At 43.6% G+C, this 19,266-nt stretch overlaps 1 protein-coding gene across 1 annotated transcript in view; it reads left to right on the plus strand.

The window, feature by feature from the left end:
• LOC130282440 (collagen alpha-1(XIII) chain-like) overlaps window positions 1-19,266 on the plus strand; it is a 191,643-nt gene that overhangs the window by 137,650 nt on the left and 34,727 nt on the right. The window contains exons 20-27 of the mRNA XM_056530694.1: window positions 1,359-1,412; window positions 1,586-1,630; window positions 7,842-7,910; window positions 8,292-8,336; window positions 9,414-9,458; window positions 9,784-9,927; window positions 14,146-14,244; window positions 15,417-15,461. Coding sequence (XP_056386669.1) covers window positions 1,359-1,412; window positions 1,586-1,630; window positions 7,842-7,910; window positions 8,292-8,336; window positions 9,414-9,458; window positions 9,784-9,927; window positions 14,146-14,244; window positions 15,417-15,461 — 546 coding nt within the window. The remainder of the gene's footprint in view (window positions 1-1,358; window positions 1,413-1,585; window positions 1,631-7,841; window positions 7,911-8,291; window positions 8,337-9,413; window positions 9,459-9,783; window positions 9,928-14,145; window positions 14,245-15,416; window positions 15,462-19,266) is intronic.

Below are 19,266 nucleotides of genomic sequence, written 5' to 3' on the forward strand. Positions count from 1 at the left end.
TATGAGGATGGGATATGAGGTCGAGAAATGAGGATGGGATATGGGGATGAGATATGGGGTTGGGATATGACAACAATATATGAGGATGGGATATGAAGTCAAAAGCGTCCTCCTTTGTTGATTTTTCTCCCCAACAAGTATTAGGAAGGAAATACCGGGCAGCACCTGGTACTCAGCTAGTATATCTATCTATCTATCTATAAAAAAATGTCCAGGTGGAGCAGCACCTCAATATTCGCAGGTAGGTAGGTGCACACAGTCCATTAAGGCCTGGTCAAGGCCCACAGTAAGCCCAAGGAGAAGTATTGCTGCAGCACACAGAGGTAAACTTAAAGTGTTTTATTCCATCCAGCAAGCAACGTTTCAACCGCCCATGCGGTTGCTTGAAAGAGCTTGAAAAAGGCTGCATGGGCGGTTGAAACGTTGCTTGTTGGATGGAATAAAACACTTTAAGCTTACCTCTGTGTGCTGCAGCAATACTTCTCCTTGGGCTATATATATATATATATATATATATATATATATATACATACATATAAAAGAGAAGGGTCATATTTGGAATTGACGATACCACTTTTTGCCTGGGATTGTTTGCTAATGTAAAATAAGGTTTGACTACCTACAACACCTGTAGAAATGTATCCCTTTACACTCTTAAAGGGGTACTCTTGGATTGAACTTTATTTTTTTTATCCTGCCTAGGTTACTGGCTTATAAATAAAAAATCTGGACATATCTCTTGCTGCTTCCCTGGCAGTGTGACGTATGGAGCCCTAGCCCTGGTCCACTTCCTGGTGTTGGGGCCTAAGTTATCACACTACTGCTAAGCCATTCACTGGCTGAGGCAGGACATTGATGTGGCCAGCTGCAATCTGGCACATTGACCCCTAGCACCACATTGGAGGACTGGAGCAGGATACAAGAGGAAGCAGGGGAGCGACAGGAGATAAGTCAAGTTTTGTTTTGTTTTTTTATGCCGGCAGCCTGGGTAGGATTTTAAAAAAGTTGAATCCTGAGTACCCTTTAATGTGCCCTCATAAGTCACCAAATTTTTATGGAGGTATACAGAGGTTTATATGCAGCAGGCTTTATTAAATGTGATAATATGGTGTTATTCCCCTGATTGCTTTTAGGTGGGTTTATCTCGATAGTACAGTCCTGAATATGAATCTGATGACCTGCATGTACAGCTGTCCGAAGGGGTCATCAGACCCCAAGTCAGGATAGGACTCACAGCCATAACACAGATACGAAAATGTGTCTGTATTATGCTTGAGTGAAGTCCCATTGTGCTGTTCTTCGTGTGTAATAACAGGAATGCGTTTTTAAATGGCTTTTCTTTTTTGTGCATTTTCTAGGGAGAAGATGGTGCTATCGGCCAACCAGGAATTCCAGGCCAGCAGGGGGAAAAGGTATGCACACTGAGGTCACTAAAGATGACAGTTTATTTTAATATTGCAATTTTACTTTACAATAAAACATTTCTATATTTTGAAAGTTATAAGAGATACAGGCCATAGCACGAATGTCTACTTTTGTAAGGACAAAAGTCAACTTTAAGTGAATTCTTCCATGTTTCTTACAGGGAGCTCCTGGAGTTAAGGGAGAACAAGGTGCTTCTGGACCTCGAGTGAGTAAAGCTGTATTGTAGTATATGCGCTTTAATATTAACCTACTGCAATTACAATTACTAGTATTGAATAATTATTTACCTATTTAAAGGGTATTGACATCTAAAGTGAAGTTATCACCTATCCACAGGATAAAATATAATAGCATGATTGATGGGGTTCAATTGCTGATACCTACATCGATCCCAAGAATGGTGACAAAATTGTCCTCAGAATGAATGGTGCATGCCAAACATTGCCATACCCTGAACTTGTAAATGTTCAGCAGCCTCATAAAGAATGAATAGAGTGCTGGCTGTGACCTTAGCACCTGGTTTGTAGGGTGTACGTTGGAAAATTCTGTGATGTGTGCAGCCTCACAGCACTAACTCAGAAGGTCTCTGAAGAGATTAGTTTACACAGAGGGACCCTTGTTTAGCTTTATTCCCCTCTGGCTTTATTCCCCTACTAGAACATGACAGTGACTTTCCTGTAGCAGGCTTATCTTGAACAGAAATATCACTTTTGCTAAGTGTAACAGGGAGATGTTGCTCTGTCAAAAGCCAGACCTAGACTGACCTAGACCCCTTTCAGTGAGAGAACACTGGACTAGGGACTCTCCCCACAGCCTTCTAGAAGTTTCTGTGTTGAAAGAAGCAAGGAAGCATCATGTTGACAACATATCATTCATCTGATGAAGGCACATGGAAATGTTAACACTTACACTCACATAATAACTATGTGTGTGCTATTATTATTGCAATGCAGATTATCTTACAGTATCTCCATGTACAGATTTATGCAATTATGCAATTATCAAAAGGTTCTCTTGCAGTCACACAACCACTTCATATGGATGGTAGCAGGAAAGAAATCAATGACAAGACCAATTTATACATCACCAATCTTTTCTTTTTTTTATCAGATCTTTTATTGGAGTTTAAAATTTTTATACAAAAAAGCCACAAAACCCTCTTTCCAAACCCTAAACCGCCCCACCTCCCTGACAATTCCACCCACCCCTCCCCCAACAAAACAACCCCAAGTCCACCAAAAGTCCAAGTTCACGTGCAACATCCTGCAGAATGAGCATTTGCTTTAATAATGAGGAATTCCAGAGTCTCCCAACCAACCATCCCAAAAAAGACTATTGGTAACCCCCCCAAACAAACAGAAGAGCATCCTCTATGCCAGGAAGTTATGCTTGAGCAACCTTGCAGAGTAGAGTATAGCTAACATCCAACACAAAGGATAAAAACATACAGTAGCACAGACAGGTGTGTTACATACAGGGGGGAAGATTCCAGTTACCAGGTACAGGGAGGTAAAGATCACTAAGGGTTATCCAGGCCCAATTGATATGCACTTGCCCAAGGGCCCCAAATCCCACAGAACTTTTGGGCTGCTTGACCAATCTTAATGTTTATTATACAGTACATTGTTAACAATTAGCATAGAGTTATGTTCACGATTAAAAACAGATTATAAAACAGTCTCCAAACTACCAATTTCATGGCTAGGACGGAAAGCTGTGATAAAAATGGTGCTGCTTCCAAAGATATTATACTTGTTTCGTAATCTCCCAGTAAAATTCCCACTCTTAACCATTAAAAAACTACAAACTATATTACTAAAGTACATATGGAAAAACAACACAGCTAGAGTAGCATCGGAAATTTTTTATAAACACATTAAGGATGGAGGATTAGGATGCCTGGATCTTATAAATTACTGCCGAGCAGTTAATATAACTCGGGTACAAAGATGGTGGCATAATGATACATCTGCAAAATGGACAGGAATAGAGGCATGCTTAAGTGGAGCATCATCACTAAACACAGCTCTATGCCGAATCTCATTAAAAAATCAAGCACTTCGTACAAGTAGCCCAACAGCAAAAGTAAGCATGGAAATCTGGCTATATTCCCTTATCAAAACGTATTATAAATTACATTAAATATAATGATATCCCCATAGAAGTAATTCAAGAGTTACTACCGGACACAGACCTCTCCCTCTGGGTAAAAAAAGGGAATTATTAGACAGATAAGCAATAACGGAGCCTTATCACCATTTGAACATATCCGCCAGGAATGTAATATCCCAGTACAAGACTTCTTCAAATAACTGCAGAGATGACATTTATTGGGGTTACTCAGGGGAGAGACACAAATACCTAAAACGCTATTTGAAAAGTATTTTCAAATATCTAAAGGAGGAAGTGGGGCTATTTCAAAGGCATATAAAGCATGCCAACATGTTTCACAAGGAGTAAAATTAACTTTCCAGGCAAAATGGGAGAATTTAAATAAACTCATCCCTCCAGAGGAATGGGCTAAAACATATACCTTACCTAGGAATCTGTCCCATTGTGTATCGCATCTAGAAAGCTCCCGTAAGCTGTTATACCATTGGTACCACACGACGATACGGATGCGAAAATGTACCCTAATACTAATATTCCACCTCTGTTGGCGATGTAGGAGAGACTTGGGGTTGCTTGTGCATATTTGGTGGACCTATCCATCAATACAGCAACTTTGGAAGGAAATGAATACCCTACTGTACATAATGTTAGGGAAATATATAAAGTGGGGTCCTGAAGTGGCCATCCTATCTATAGGGTTAGAAGACCTTCAACATAGAGATAGAATAATTAGAATAATTACCTTTCATTTACTCTCAGTACAGCAATAGCAAAAAATTGGAAAGTACCTTAGGTCCCAAATAATACAGAAATGTTAAACTCTCTAAGTCAGGTGTGCACAATGGAGAGGCTGAGACTGGATAGAATGGATAATTTAGCAACACATGATATTAAGTGCAATATGTGGAATCAGTGGATAAAAAAAAAAAAAACTAGAGGAGATAAGATGCTGTAATGAGGAACGTATAAACCTATGAAGCCATGATATAAGATATGTCACGATGCCGGCTGGCAGGAGGTGGATCCTCTGTGCCAGAGAGGGATAGCGAGGACCGTGCTAGTGGACCGGTTCTAAGACACTACTGGTTTTCACCAGAGCCCGCCGCAAAGCGGGATGGTCTTGCTGCGGCGGTAGTGACCAGGTCGTATCCACTAGCAACGGCTCACCTCTCTGGCTGCTGAAGATGCTGAAGATAGGCGAGGTACAAGGGAGTAGGCAGAAGCAAGGTCAGACGTAGCAGAAGGTCGAGGCAGGCAGCAAGGATCGTAGTCAGGGGCAACGGCAGGAGGTCAGGAACACGGGCTAGGAACAGACAAGGGAACGCTTTCACTAGGCACTAAGGCAACAAGATCCGGCCAGGAAGTGCAAGGGAAGTGAGGTGATATAGGGAAGTGCACAGGTGGAAACTAATAAGCTAATTGGGAAGATTGGGCCAGGCACCAACATTGGTGCACTGGCCCTTTAAATTGCAGAGACCCGGCGCGCGCGCGCCCTAGGGAGCGGGGCCGCGCGCGCCGGGAGAGGACCGACGGAGAGCGAGTCAGGTACGGGGACCGGGGTGCGCATCGCGAGCGGGCGCCACCCGCATCGCGAATCGCATCCCGGCTGGAGGCGGGACCGCAGCGCACCCGGTCAGTGGATCTGACCGGGGCGCTGCAGCAACGAGGATGAGGCGAGCGCTCCGGGGAGGAACGGGGACCCGGAGCGCTCGGCGTAACAGTACCCCCCCCCTTGGGTCTCCCCCTCTTCTTGGGGCCAAAGAACCTGAGGAAAAAAAAGTCAATTTTTCCGTGATGAGGTCCGATGCACATTAGGAGGGGTTCTGTGCGGAAACGCATGAGACAGTCCAATCTTTTATTGTTAATACAATAGATGTAGAGGGGTCTGGCGAGACTGGTCACAGGGACGTAGAACCTGTTGATAAGAGAGGCCAAAAAAAATTTTCCTGCAGATCCGGAATCCAAGGAGACCATAGTAGAGAAGGAGAAGGTAGAGGCAGATATCCGCACAGGCACAGTAAGGCGTGGAGAAGCAGAGTTGACATCAAGAACTGTGTCACCTTTGTGTGGAGTCAGCGTACGTCTTTCCAGGCGGGGAGGACGGATAGGACAATCCTTCAGGAAGTGTTCGGTACCGGCATAGTACAGGCAAAGATTCTCCATGCGGCGTCGTGTCCTCTCTTGAGGTGTCAAGCGAGACCGGTCAACTTGCATAGCCTCCGCGGCGGGAAGCACAGGAACGGATTGCAGAGGACCAGAGGAGAGAGGAGCCGGGGAGAAAAAACGCTTCGTGCGAACAAAGTCCATATCCAGGCGGAGCTCCAGACGCCATCCGGAAGAACGCATGTCAATGCGAGTGGCAAGATGAATGAGTTCATGTAGGTCAGCAGGAGTCTCTCGTGCGGCCAGAACATCTTTAATGTTGCTGGATAGGCCTTTTTTAAAGGTCGCGCAGAGAACCTCACTATTCCAGGACAACTCGTAAGCAAGAGCACGGAACTGAATGGCGTACTCGCCAATGGAAGAAACACCCTGTTCCAGGTTCAGCAGGGCAATCTCGGCAAAAGAAGCTCGGGCAGGCTCCTCGAAGACACCACGGACCTCTGCGAAGAAGGACTGGACTGTGGCTGTGGCAGAATCATTGCGGTCCCCATCAAACTTGTCCGGCAGGGACAAGCAGGGGTTAGGAACGGCCGGTTGCTGCGGAGGAGTTGCAGGAGCCGGCGGAGGAGATGGTTGTTGCAGCTGTAGCTGTGACTGAAGTTGCTGTATCTGCGGCAGCAGCTGCTGTAACTGTGACTGAAGACGCTGTGTCTCGGAGATCAAGTATGCCAGCTGTTGATCTCGTTGGGCGATCTTTACGCCAAATTTGTCCGGCAGGGACAAGCAGGGGTTAGGAACGGCCGGTTGCTGCGGAGGAGTTGCAGGAGCCGGCGGCGGAGAAGGTAGTTGCAGCTGTAGCTGTTGCTGTATCTGCGGCTGCAGCTGCTGTATTTGTGACTGAATACGCAGTGCCTCGGAGGTCAAGTATGCCAGCTGTTGATCTCGTTGCGCTATCTGTTGCGACTGCTGGGCGATCTGACGAGCTTGCTGGGCGACCAGCGTAGGGAGGTCAGCGACAACTGGCAGAGGAACTTCAGCGGGATCCATGGCCGGATCTACTGTCACGATGCCGGCTGGCAGGAGGTGGATCCTCTGTGCCAGAGAGGGATAGCGAGGACCGTGCTAGTGGACCGGTTCTAAGACACTACTGGTTTTCACCAGAGCCCGCCGCAAAGCGGGATGGTCTTGCTGCGGCGGTAGTGACCAGGTCGTATCCACTAGCAACGGCTCACCTCTCTGGCTGCTGAAGATGCTGAAGATAGGCGAGGTACAAGGGAGTAGGCAGAAGCAAGGTCAGACGTAGCAGAAGGTCGAGGCAGGCAGCAAGGATCGTAGTCAGGGGCAACGGCAGGAGGTCAGGAACACGGGCTAGGAACAGACAAGGGAACGCTTTCACTAGGCACTAAGGCAACAAGATCCGGCCAGGAAGTGCAAGGGAAGTGAGGTGATATAGGGAAGTGCACAGGTGGAAACTAATAAGCTAATTGGGAAGATTGGGCCAGGCACCAACATTGGTGCACTGGCCCTTTAAATTGCAGAGACCCGGCGCGCGCGCGCCCTAGGGAGCGGGGCCGCGCGCGCCGGGAGAGGACCGACGGAGAGCGAGTCAGGTACGGGGACCGGGGTGCGCATCGCGAGCGGGCGCCACCCGCATCGCGAATCGCATCCCGGCTGGAGGCGGGACCGCAGCGCACCCGGTCAGTGGATCTGACCGGGGCGCTGCAGCAACGAGGATGAGGCGAGCGCTCCGGGGAGGAACGGGGACCCGGAGCGCTCGGCGTAACAAGATAAAAATTGCATTATAACTATTACCTAGTAGAATGGATGACGGATAGCCCAAAGGTATAAACAAAATCGGTTCGAAGCATTAACACTAGAGTTATAAATAAATAATGACTGGTAAAAGAGGGATTTTTAAAAGATAGAAGTGAATGAATGATATATTTTTGGTTTCTTCTTCTTCTCCTTCTTTCTAGGCTCTCTTCTTCCTTCTTGTTTAATCTCCTATACTCTTGCACTGTTTCCATTTCTATATCTACTCTTGTTTTATTTCTTTACTACAGTAGTTAATTGTGTTTTTTCCTTTTCTGATCTATGTAAATATGTAAAATCCAATAAAGAAATAAAAAATTAAATAAATACAGTACATTGTAATCTGTAAGAATTCTATGTATACAATCTATACAATTTCGTATTTATAGGGTCCTAAAGGAGAAACTGGGAAATCCAGCCTAGTGGAATATAATAGCAACCTAAGTGAAGCAATACAGGTAGGAAATAAAATAAGGCAAAACTATTGTACATGTATTGCATTCCATGATGTCAGCTGTTTTTCTTTTAGATGTTTACTATTTCTTACAAAACAGTCACAAACATTACAGAATAATTCAGAATAGTGGCAAATGTCCTTTACTAGGGTGTTATACAAGATCTGTACTAGAGTGTAAGAATTTAAAGGATTTTTAATTGGCTGTTGTGGGAAAATTACTTCTGTTTTTCTGTCATACAGTTTGATAAATATGGACCACAGTGTATAGCTAAACTATTCTATAAACTTTTAGCTAAATATGTATAAAATTAAGTAGTCACAAATGATGTAGGGATCTCAACATATCGTAATTTTTATGTCTGTTGATTTTTCTTGTTTTTAGGGTCCCCCTGGACCTCCAGGCCCACAGGGTTTACCGGGTCAAAAGGTAATTGTAAGACTGAACAAACCTTCATGCGTTAGATGAACCTAAAATGTGCTTTTTGTTTTTATTTTACTTCTGGTTTTTTTCATGCTTTCATGCTTCAATAGATTACAATATGATGATAATCTTGAATACATAATTTGTACATACTTAATATACAAAAATGTTTAATTACGTTTTTAATAAATATTTTATAATGGTAAAAAGTTTTAAAATTTCCATCAAATGTTGTACTTTTATAGTTTACAGCCAGACTCCATACATTAAAAATTACGGGAAAAACATTGACAAAAACAATTATGGAAAAACATTAATATGATTTTACAGGTAGTATATTTGGCAAACATGATTACATAAAAAAGACATTATTGTTCCTATTAAAAATCCCTGTCTGTTTAGAGATTGTGGTAATAAGTAGTGTTGCTCGCGAATATTCGCAATGCGAATTTTATGCGCGAATATCGCATATTCACGAATTCGCAAATATTGTCGAATATAGCACTATATATTCGTAATTACAAATAATCGTATTTTTTTTTTTTTTTTTCACAGTACACATCACATTGATTATCCCTCTCTGCTTCCAGCTTGTGTGGTGTAAAGAAGGCTCTAATACTACTGTGTGAGACTGGTATGCGAATCTTCGCATATGCGAACATTTGCATATGCTAATTTTCGCATATGTAAATTTTCGCCTATGCAAATTTTTGTATATGCAAATTTTCACATATGTTAATTTTCGCATACGCGAATTTTCGCATATGCGAAAATAAAACCAGAATATTACGAATATGCGAATATTCGCGAATATATGACGAATATTCGGCCATATATTCGCGAATTCGAATATGGCCTATGCCGCTCAACACTAGTAATAAGGTTAGGTATGTCTTTATTCTGGGTTTTGGGCTTGTGCTCAAAATATTGATCTCCTTTAAAAAAAATTAAATACATTTAAAAAAAATAATAAAAAAAAAATGTAATTTTAACTTTTTTGCTAAATTTTTGCCCCCAAATCATAAACTGTTCTGTTCCAGTCTTTCATATAGTTAATAGCTGGTTGGCATTTTTCCCTGTTAGGGTGAAATTGGGTTACCTGGTCCTCCTGGTCATGACGGAGACAAGGTAAGTTGTGATAACCTCTTTATTTCTAGTATTATTTTAGGGCTAAGATGTTTTTGAGTCATTGGAAAGCCAAATTTTACCTTAATCTTAATCTTAATCTGAATCTGAAATTGAAAATAATTTTTTTGCTCTGAGTGTGTTATGTTGTGATCTTCACTGTTTTTTCTCCTGCCTCCCTTTTGAAGTCAATAAGAATAAAAACAGGTGGGTGAATCCATAATGCATACACTCAGACCATCATATGAGATATTTATTTAATTGTATGATGTCATTGTGGTATAATTGCATTTACATATTGGCTATAATAATTTATTGCTTTGTTTAGGGACCTCGGGGAAAACCTGGTGAATTAGGACCTCTCGGTCCTCCAGGAAAGGATGGACTTCAAGGACCAAAGGGTGACACAGGTCCCAGAGGATTACAAGGGCCAAAAGGGGATAAAGGAGGAGTAGGACAAACAGGTTCACCTGTAAGTTATAATGTAAACATTCAGAAAACTGATGAATCTATAATACATTTGTACATTGCAGTACATAGAAACTTAAAGTGTACCTGTCGTCAACAAAAACTTTTTATATAATGTAGATAATACCATTATATATATATTTGTGATACACATTGGTTAAAAAAATGTGTATATTTTTGTCCCTACAGCTATTATTTGTGTGCTTCTATGAGGAGTCCAAATACAGGAAGTGTAAGTGGACAAGCAGGGGTCTGTGCAGTTAGGACAAGCAGGGCTCTGCATACTGAGGCTCTATGACACACCCCTGGCACACACAGCAGGATGATTGACAAGCCAGGAGCCTGCACAGAGCCCTACTTCTCCTACCCTCACTTCCTGTATTTGGACTTCTCATATACACCCACAGGCAATAGCTGCAGAGACAGCATTTTTTCACCAAAAAATATACACATTTTCTAATCAATGTATATTACAAATAGGGATATCCCGGTACCATTTTTTTTTTATGACAGAGTATGAGTACCGATACTTTCATTTTAGTACTCGCCAAAACCCAAGTACGAGTACTTTTATTTTAAAGGGAATCTGACATCAGGGTGACTCAGTTTCTGGCTCTGCTTACCGTGCTGATATGTGGGTCCTTGTTGTGTACAATGGAAGCAGCTGCTGTAGTATGAGCCAAGATTTCTCTCTTCTCCATTGGATAGAACAGGGAATTTGCATTGGCGGCAAGACTGATGTCTCTGGAGCAATTGCGCTGATGTTCACATGGCGAGCAGCGGTAGAAACCAGGTCACGTGCACTATCTTCCTATGAATTCAAGTTAGTGCAGGTGACTCTGCTGTAAGATTGCATTTAATAGTAAGTAGTATCTCCTAGTAGGTAGTATAGATAGTTGCAGACATTAGACAGCAGGACCCCCTTGTAGCCAGCAGGACCACCCTGTAGACAGCAGTCCCCTTTGTAGACAGCAGCCCCCCTTTGTAGACAGCATGACCCCTCCTGTAGACAGCAGTCCCCCTTTGTAGCCAGCAGGACCCCCCCTGTAGACAGCAGTCCCCTTTGTAGACAGCAGCCCCCCTTTGTAGACAGCATGACCCCTCCTGTAGACAGCAGTCCCCCCTTTGTAGCCAGCAGGACCCCCTTTTGACAGCAGCCCCCCTTTGTAGCCAGCAGTCCTCTTTTGTAGCCAGCAGTCCCCCTTTGTAGCCAGCAGGACCCCCTGTAGACAGCAGCCCCCCTTTGTAGACAGTAGGACCCCCTTTGTAGACAGCAGTCCCCCTTTGTAGACAGCAGTCCCCCCTTTGTATCCAGCAGGACCCCCCTGTAGACAGCAGTCCCCCTTTGTAGCCAGCAGGACCCCCTGTAGATAGCAGCCCCCCTTTGTAGCCAGCAGTCCCCCTTTCTAGCCAGCAGCCCCCCTTTGTAGCCAGCAGTCCCCCTTTGTAGACAGCAGGACCCACCTGTAAACAGCAGTCCCCCTTTGTAGCCTGCAGTCCCCCATTCTATCCAGCAGCCCCCCTTTGTAGCCAGCAGTCCCCCTTTGTAGACAGCAGGACCCACCTGTAAACAGCAGTCCCCCTTTGTAGACAGCAGTCCCCCCTTTGTAGCCAGCAGGACCCCCTGTAGACAGCATTCCCCCTTTGTAGCCAGCAGGATCCCATCTGTAGATAGCAGCCCCCCTTAATAGTTGCTCACTGTCCAGTGTTGCCGCTCAGCAGCCCCGTTCTCATCACTGCCACTGCCCGTTCTGCCGTCCGCATAATGGCATCTTATGGGGGAGCATGTGACACACATGTAACTCTGCTTCCTCCCTAGTGTTACGCTGGGCGCAGTGCAGTGACGTGTATGTCACATGCTCCTCCATAAGATGCCATAATGCTGACTGCACAATGGGGTAGCAGTAATGATGAGAACAGGGCTGCGGCAGTGATGGGAACCGGAAAACGGGACAGCGGAACACTCCTCCAGGTCCCCGATACCATGCAGATACCTGGTATCAGCCCCGATACTAGTATGGGTATCAGGACATCCCTAATGACAAATATACATATAATTGTATAATCTACATTATATCAAAAGTTTTTGTTGGCGACAGGTACACTTCAAAAGGAGCCTGCCCATTTTGGGACACTAAACGATCAGAATGACTTTATGCAGCAAGAATTTAATATCTATAAACTGCCTACATTAATTCTAACAGCATTATTATAATAGCATTTATAGGAAAATGGGTTTTCTTCATCAGACAACCCCTTTTAAAGAAGTAATAATCTTTGCATACTTTTTATATAATTCCTTCTATACAAATAATACAAAATATTATTCACCACTGTCTTAAAATAGCACACTGAAAGGGGTACATCGCCCCTAGACATCCAACGGTTAGAGGATAAGATGTCTGATTGCGGGGGTCTGTCCTCTTGGACCCCTTGGGATCTCTGTGCAGCACCCGGCGTTCTGAACATTATGTTCAAAACACTTGGTGCAGGCAGCCATGGTCGTGACATCATATAACACGCTCTCTATGGGAGGAGGTGTGATGATCACCACACCTCCTCCCATAGACATGAATGGAGGGGGCATGGTGTGTCGTAACAAGGGGCATGGCATGACATCATGAGGGGGTGTGGTGTGACAACACTACGGGGCATGGAGTGAAATCACAACCACTGCTGCCCACACCAAATGTTCTGAACATAATGTTCAGAACGCTGGGTGCTGCATGGAGATCGTGGGGGGGCAGAGGCCGGATCCCCGCGATGAGACATCATATCCCCTATTGGAGAAGGGATAAGATGTCTAGAGGCAGAATACCCCTTTTACATAGATAATTTTCTCATAACACCTTCCGTTACGACTTCAATTGCCTGTTTCTATAGTTATTACAGTGGTGAGGATTCCATGTAGGAAGAAATCCATGCTTTCTAACTCCAGCATGGGGATAAGTTAACCCCTTAAGGACCGGGTTTTTTCCGTTTTTGCATTTTCGTTTTTTGCTCCTTGCCTTTATGGCTTATTTTTTGCGCCACCAATTCTACTTTGTAATGACGTCAGTCATTGTGCCCAAAAATCTACGGTGAAACGGAAAAAAAAACTTTGTGAGACAAAATTGAAAAAAAAACGCTGTTTTGTAAATTTTGGGGGCTTCTGTTTCTACGTACTACATTTTTCGGTAAAAATGATACCTGATATTTATTCTGTAGGTCCATACGGTTAAAATGATCCCCTACTTATATAGGTTTGATTTTGTCGGACTTCTGGAAAAAATCATAACTTCATGCAGGAAAATTAATACGTTTAAAATTGTCATTTCTGACCCCTATAACTTTTTTATTTTTCCGTGTATGGGGCGGTATGAGGGCTCATTTTTTGCGCCGTGATCTGAAGTTTTTAACGGTACCATTTTTGCATTGATAGGACTTATTGATAATTTTTTCATGATATAAAAAGTAACAAAAAATGCACTATTTTGGACTTTGGAATTTTTTTGTGCGCACGCCATTGACCGTGCGGTTTAATTAACGATATATTTTTATAATTTGGACATTTCTGCACACGGCAATACCATATATGTTTATTTTTATTTTTATTTACACTGTGTTTTTTTTTCTGGGAAAAGGGGGGTGATTCAAACTTATAATGGATTTAAATGATCTTTATTCACTTTTTTTTTTCACTTTTCTTTTTGCAGTGTTATAGGTCTCATAGGGACCTATAACACTGCACACACTGATCTTTCACATTCATCACTGGTTTCTCATAAGAATCCAGTGATCGATGATTCTGCCGCTTGACTGCTAATGCCATGATCTCAGGCACTGAGCAGTCATTCGGCGATCGGACAGCGAGGAGGCAGGTAGGGACCCTCCTGCTGTCCTGTAAGCTGTTCAGGATGCCGCGATTTCGCCGCGGCTATCCCGAGCAGCCCACTGAGCTAACCGGCATGGTTTCAGTTTCACTTTCAACTTTGAACGCTGCGTCTAAAGGGTCAATATCGCGCGGCACAGCGATCAATGCCGTGGCCCCGCATTATAAATCGGGAGCGGACACATGACGTTCCAGTACGTCATGTGTCCTTAAGGGGTTAAAGACATCAGTTTTATGTAGAAGTGAACCATGAAACCGTAGAAAAAAAAACAGGAAGGGAGAGAAGAAATTTTTTATTTTCTATAGATATTGCAGTATCTGTTCTCACTTCGGTATATATTTGCATTTTAGGGTCTTGATGGCCCCAATGGAGAGAAAGGAGAACAAGGTGACCAGGGACCTATGGGACCCCCAGGTCTTATGGGTCCAATTGGGCTTCCTGGACTTACAGTAAGATTTTGCCTCAAGCTAATTCCAAACTACTATACGTGTGTGTGTGTGTGTGTGTGTGTGTGTCTGTGTTATAAGCTGTAGAGGTTTTTTAATTTTATATTAATTCATGAGGATAAATTGAAGAATTTACATCTTACAATATGTAAATTATTCCAATATATAATTATACCAATTAACAATGTGTTTAAAACAGAGCAGGATTTATTATTAGACAGTTGGGGTGCATGGGAAATGCATTTAGAGAGAAAAAAGAATTAGAGACCTAAACTACAGTCAGCGAGGGATATTTATCAGTGTGTGTTTTACGAATGTTTGTTTTGAGTAATCTTTTATGGTTTTGTTGTGCTTACGTGCAACACATTTATCGTAAATTTGGTTGATAAATTTGGTGCATGTAAGCTAAATTACTTTAGAATACCACTTTGCATGATTCCTCCCTTGCAACATTTCTGTGACTTTTTACCCTGTTGCGCAAAAAAGTGCATCTTTTTTAAAATGCTCTCCACGGACAGTTACATAAGCCAGTTCTGGTTTAGATTTGCAACAAATTGAGGGCTTTGCAATCTGTGACTTTTTAAAGAAAAGTCTCACTTTATACATCAGTAACCAAAAAAACGCAAAGTGTGTGCTTAAGTCATTTTAGTCAAAATCACTTAAGCAAAAAGTCACACAAATTTTGCGCAACAGAGGCATTTCTGTAACTTTTCTACACAAAAATAATTGATAAATTCCCCTGAATGAGATTTAGGAAGGAGTAAATGGAAAGATGAGACAGGGTTCCTAACAGGCTTAAAGGGGTAGTCCGTCCCTAGACACGCCCCCTACCATAGACTTGCATTAAGGGGCGGGGCATGAAATCACGAGGAGGTGGGGCCGTGGCATCACAATCCTCCAGCCCCTGCATCGCCAATCATCAGGCACGGAGTGAAGCTCGCTCCGTGCACCAGATGACAGGGGTGCTGTAGGAGAAATCACGGGCACCACAGTGGCGGGACCCTTTGCGATCAGACATCTTATCCCCTATCCTTTCGATAGGGGATAATATGTCTAGGGGCAGAGTACCCCTTTAATGCTGAAAAAATAAATGTGTAGATAAGGAATATACCTTAACTCTGATAATATGCAAGGCTGAATTTCTAACTAAAACTGTGTTATTCCATTGTAACTAGGGAGAGAAAGGCGAGCCTGGTGAGAAAGGAGATTCTGGAAACACGGTGATTATTTTTTGTAGTCATATTAGTACATGCACAGCTCGTATCAATTGGCCTGAACCAAGGCAGATTGATAAATTTAGACAATGGATGTTAAAACAGTTTTCTGGGCAAATATAAAACTTAGTTAACTGCCTCCCCATGCATTAAAACAATAAAAGAGCACAGACTTACCTCCCCTGCTGCTCCTGGTCCTGGACTCCTATTCTGCCAGCTTTTAATGACATCCCGTTACCAGACACACTGCCTGTTTAGCTTTATGATTGGTTGGGCAGGAAGCAGAACATCATCAAAAGCTGGCAGAAAAGGTGTGTAGGGGGACCAGTAGATCTTACAGTGAGAGCAGCAGGGAAGAAGGGGAAGTAAGTATGCACTCTTTTACTACTCTAATGCATAGGAAGGCAGTTAACTAAGTTTTTTTATTTGCCCAGAAAACCCCTTTATGTTCTGTCACACTAAGCTTGGCAAACCATTTTTTCAAGGGCCTGACTTATAAGAAGGGTCAATGTATGCTGCATCGCTGAAATAACCCTTGGGCATGCACCCTGTTAATTTTGTAGGGAATTTTCCAGCTGTTATAGCATAAAGTGGTTGTGGAAATGTATTTAGTGCTGCTGCTGTGAAAGAAGAGTTTCTCCTGTGCCCAGTGACAGCAAGTCATTGGGTGCAATGTTCAGCCAGTATGATCTGCTGAACTATATCATTCATGGTTAGGGGCTGGATTTGTCTGTCTGCACATCCAGCTCCTGAAGAATAGAAGAAGAGCACACTTCTGCTCTTTCCATTTATTTGTGATGTTGTTGTCTGAGTATACTATATAATTCAGTGAAAACCAAGCTCGGCTTAATATTTCTAGATATGTTGTAATAGGTATGTTACCCTGACGTCTCTCATAGAGTGCTACTGCCAGTTAATGTAATATGATTTATCAGTCCAGATATCTCCACTAGTCCAGCAGCAGTGTGCACAGCACTGTCCCAAGTAAGGCCAAGAATTGCACTTGATGTTCTCAGGCTAATGTGCTTAGTCATGTAAAATAGTCAATGAAAAGTTCTGATAGTGAGATTGAGCCCCTGTGGCTAATATGCAAAGGAGCTATTTCAGGCAACTGCTGGCTCCCGCCTCATTTGCACGAAAAATCTAATTTGCATACTAGCAATGGGGACTCTATTTTACCAATGGGACAACCAATCGGGTGAGTAAAACATTGTTTAACTCATGTTTGGGTACCTGCCCTATAACCCTGTGTATAGGATATAGTGTGGGTGAACAAGCAAAGTGCCAAAAACGCATAAACACTGCTGCTCCATTTATTTGGTGGACAATTGTCCTCCATTCTTGGAATCAGTGGTGTTGGCTCCCCACTGATCAACTAATTATCCCCTATCCTGTTAATATGAAAAGGAAGTATTGCAACCAAGATATGATTTGCATGCATCGCTTGGTGCTGTCATGGATAAGCTTGTGTACTCCATTTGGCAATAAACATAGCTTCTAGACATTTCCACTATACAATAAATAAAAATAGTACCACAGTTGCTGACATCTTTAGTGCAACATAGCGGTCCTTGAAGTGCTGCTGGTTTTCACCAGAGCCCGCCGCAAAGCGGGATGGACTTGCTGCGGCAGGCAGCATCCAGGTTGCTACCCCTGGCACAACTCGACCACACAGGTGGCTGAGGAGATTCGAGGTACAGAAGGAGAACAGCAATTCATAGTCAGGATAGCAGAAGGTCTGGGCAGGTGGCACTGGTGCGTGGTCAGGAACGAAGCAGGAGGTCAGTAGGCAGGCGGCACAGAAGCAAGGTCAGGACCGTTGCAGGAGGTCAGTAATAAGGCAAGGCAAAACACAGTAACGCTTTCTCAATGGCACAAGGCAACAAAGATCTGGCAGAGATATGGGAAGGAGCAGAAACTTAGTGAACAATCTGCTCACTATGTTGCAGTAAACTTAAACACTAGAAACATTTCGGAGTCATTTCAAATTGAATAAAAATTATTATTTTATTGATCACATTAAAAACAGAAAAAAGGGAAAAGCTAAGACAGGAGGGGAAGAGGACAAACAATAGTGTCACTACTGCCAGCACATGTAAACATTGTGGGAAGTACAATAAGAGGCAACAGGTGAACTGTGCATGCTAATACAAAGACATCAGTCTCAAAGTGCATAAAGTACAGTACCAACCTCAAGGAAAAATAACTAAAGTGCAGGAGTGCAGCAGGAGTGGCATCTGGGCATGCTTGGAATTGTAGTGTTGGGGATCCACAGTTTGCAGATCACTGAGCAATTCACATCTTGCAAAACTACAACTTCCAGCATGCCCAGACAGCTGTTTGCTGTCTGGACATGCTGGGAGTTGTAGTTTTGCAACATCTGGAGAGCCACAGTTTGCCGATCACTGCGCATAGCTCCCTAAACTTTGACCATCCACATCTTGCAAAACTACAACTCCCTGCGTACCCAGACAGCTGTTTGCTGTTTGCAATATTTGGAAACACAAAGGGGTGCAGTGAGCATTTAAACCCCAATGGCGTTTGACAGATTTTTGGAACTGTGGTCCTAGAAAATGTAAAATGTATGTGACTTGGGGCGTAAATGCTCACTGTACCCCTTATTACATTACGTGAGGGGTGTAGTTTCCAAAATAGGGTCACATGTGGGTATACATTTTTTTTTGCGTTTATGTCAGAACCGCTGTAAAATCAGCCGCCCCTGTGCAAATCACCAATTTAGGCCTCAAATGTACATAGTGCACTCTCACTCCTGAGGTTTGTTGTGCATCCGCAGAGCATTTTACGCCCACAGATGGGGGGTATTTCCGTACTCACATGGGGGGGAGGGGGCAAGCCTCCAGCTGTTGCAAAACTAAAACTCCCAGCATGCCCTTCGGCGATCAGTACATGCTAGGAGTTGTACTTTTGCAACAGCTGGAGGCACACTGGTTGGAAAACCTTCAGTTAGGTTCTGTTACTTAACTCAGTATTTTCTAACCAGTGTGCATCCAGCTGTTGCAAAACTACAACTCCCAGCATGTATTGATTGCCAATGGGCATGCTGGGAGATGTAGGTATGTAACAGCTGGAGGTACACAACTACAACTCCCAGCATGGCGAGACAGCCGTTTGCTATTCGTGCATGCTAGGAGTTGTAGTTTTGCAATTTGCAAGATTAGGGCCACGGTTTAGAAACCACCGCACAGTGATCTCTAAACTGTGGCCCTCCAGATGTTGCAAAACTACAAATCCCAGCATGCCCAGACAGCAAACATCTGTCTGGGCATGCTGGGAGTTCTAGTTTTGCAAGATGTGGATGGCCACAGTTTAGGGAGCTATGCGCAGTGATCTGCAAACTGTGGGTCTCTAGATGTTTCCAAGCTACAATTCCCAGCATGTCCAAACAGAAAACGCTGTCTGGACATGCTAGGAGTTGTAGTTTTGCAACATTTGGAGGTCAACAATTTAGAGACCACTGCCCTAAAGGTTTGGCCACACATCACAAAAATGCTAAATCATGTGGATTTTGTTCCCCTGCTCTGAGAGCTTCAGGGAGGGAGGCTGTAGAGAAATGTTCCCTGACTGCAATATAGTGAGCAGAGCAACACTGCAAAACAACAACCAATAGTATGGGCCTCAGCCAATCACAGAGGCTTTGCTGACCCAGCATTTCTCATCAGCTGCTTGGGAACATTTCTCTTCAGGGAACAGTTTTCTTCAGTACAGCGGCAGCAGTAGATGACATGGAAATGTGCTCAAGGCCAGCACAGGCAGCCGGAGCACAGACCGTAACAGCCACTTATAGGTTGTA

The sequence above is a fragment of the Hyla sarda genome, chromosome 7 (genome assembly GCF_029499605.1).
Source record: "Hyla sarda isolate aHylSar1 chromosome 7, aHylSar1.hap1, whole genome shotgun sequence".
Taxonomy (NCBI): domain Eukaryota; kingdom Metazoa; phylum Chordata; class Amphibia; order Anura; family Hylidae; genus Hyla; species Hyla sarda.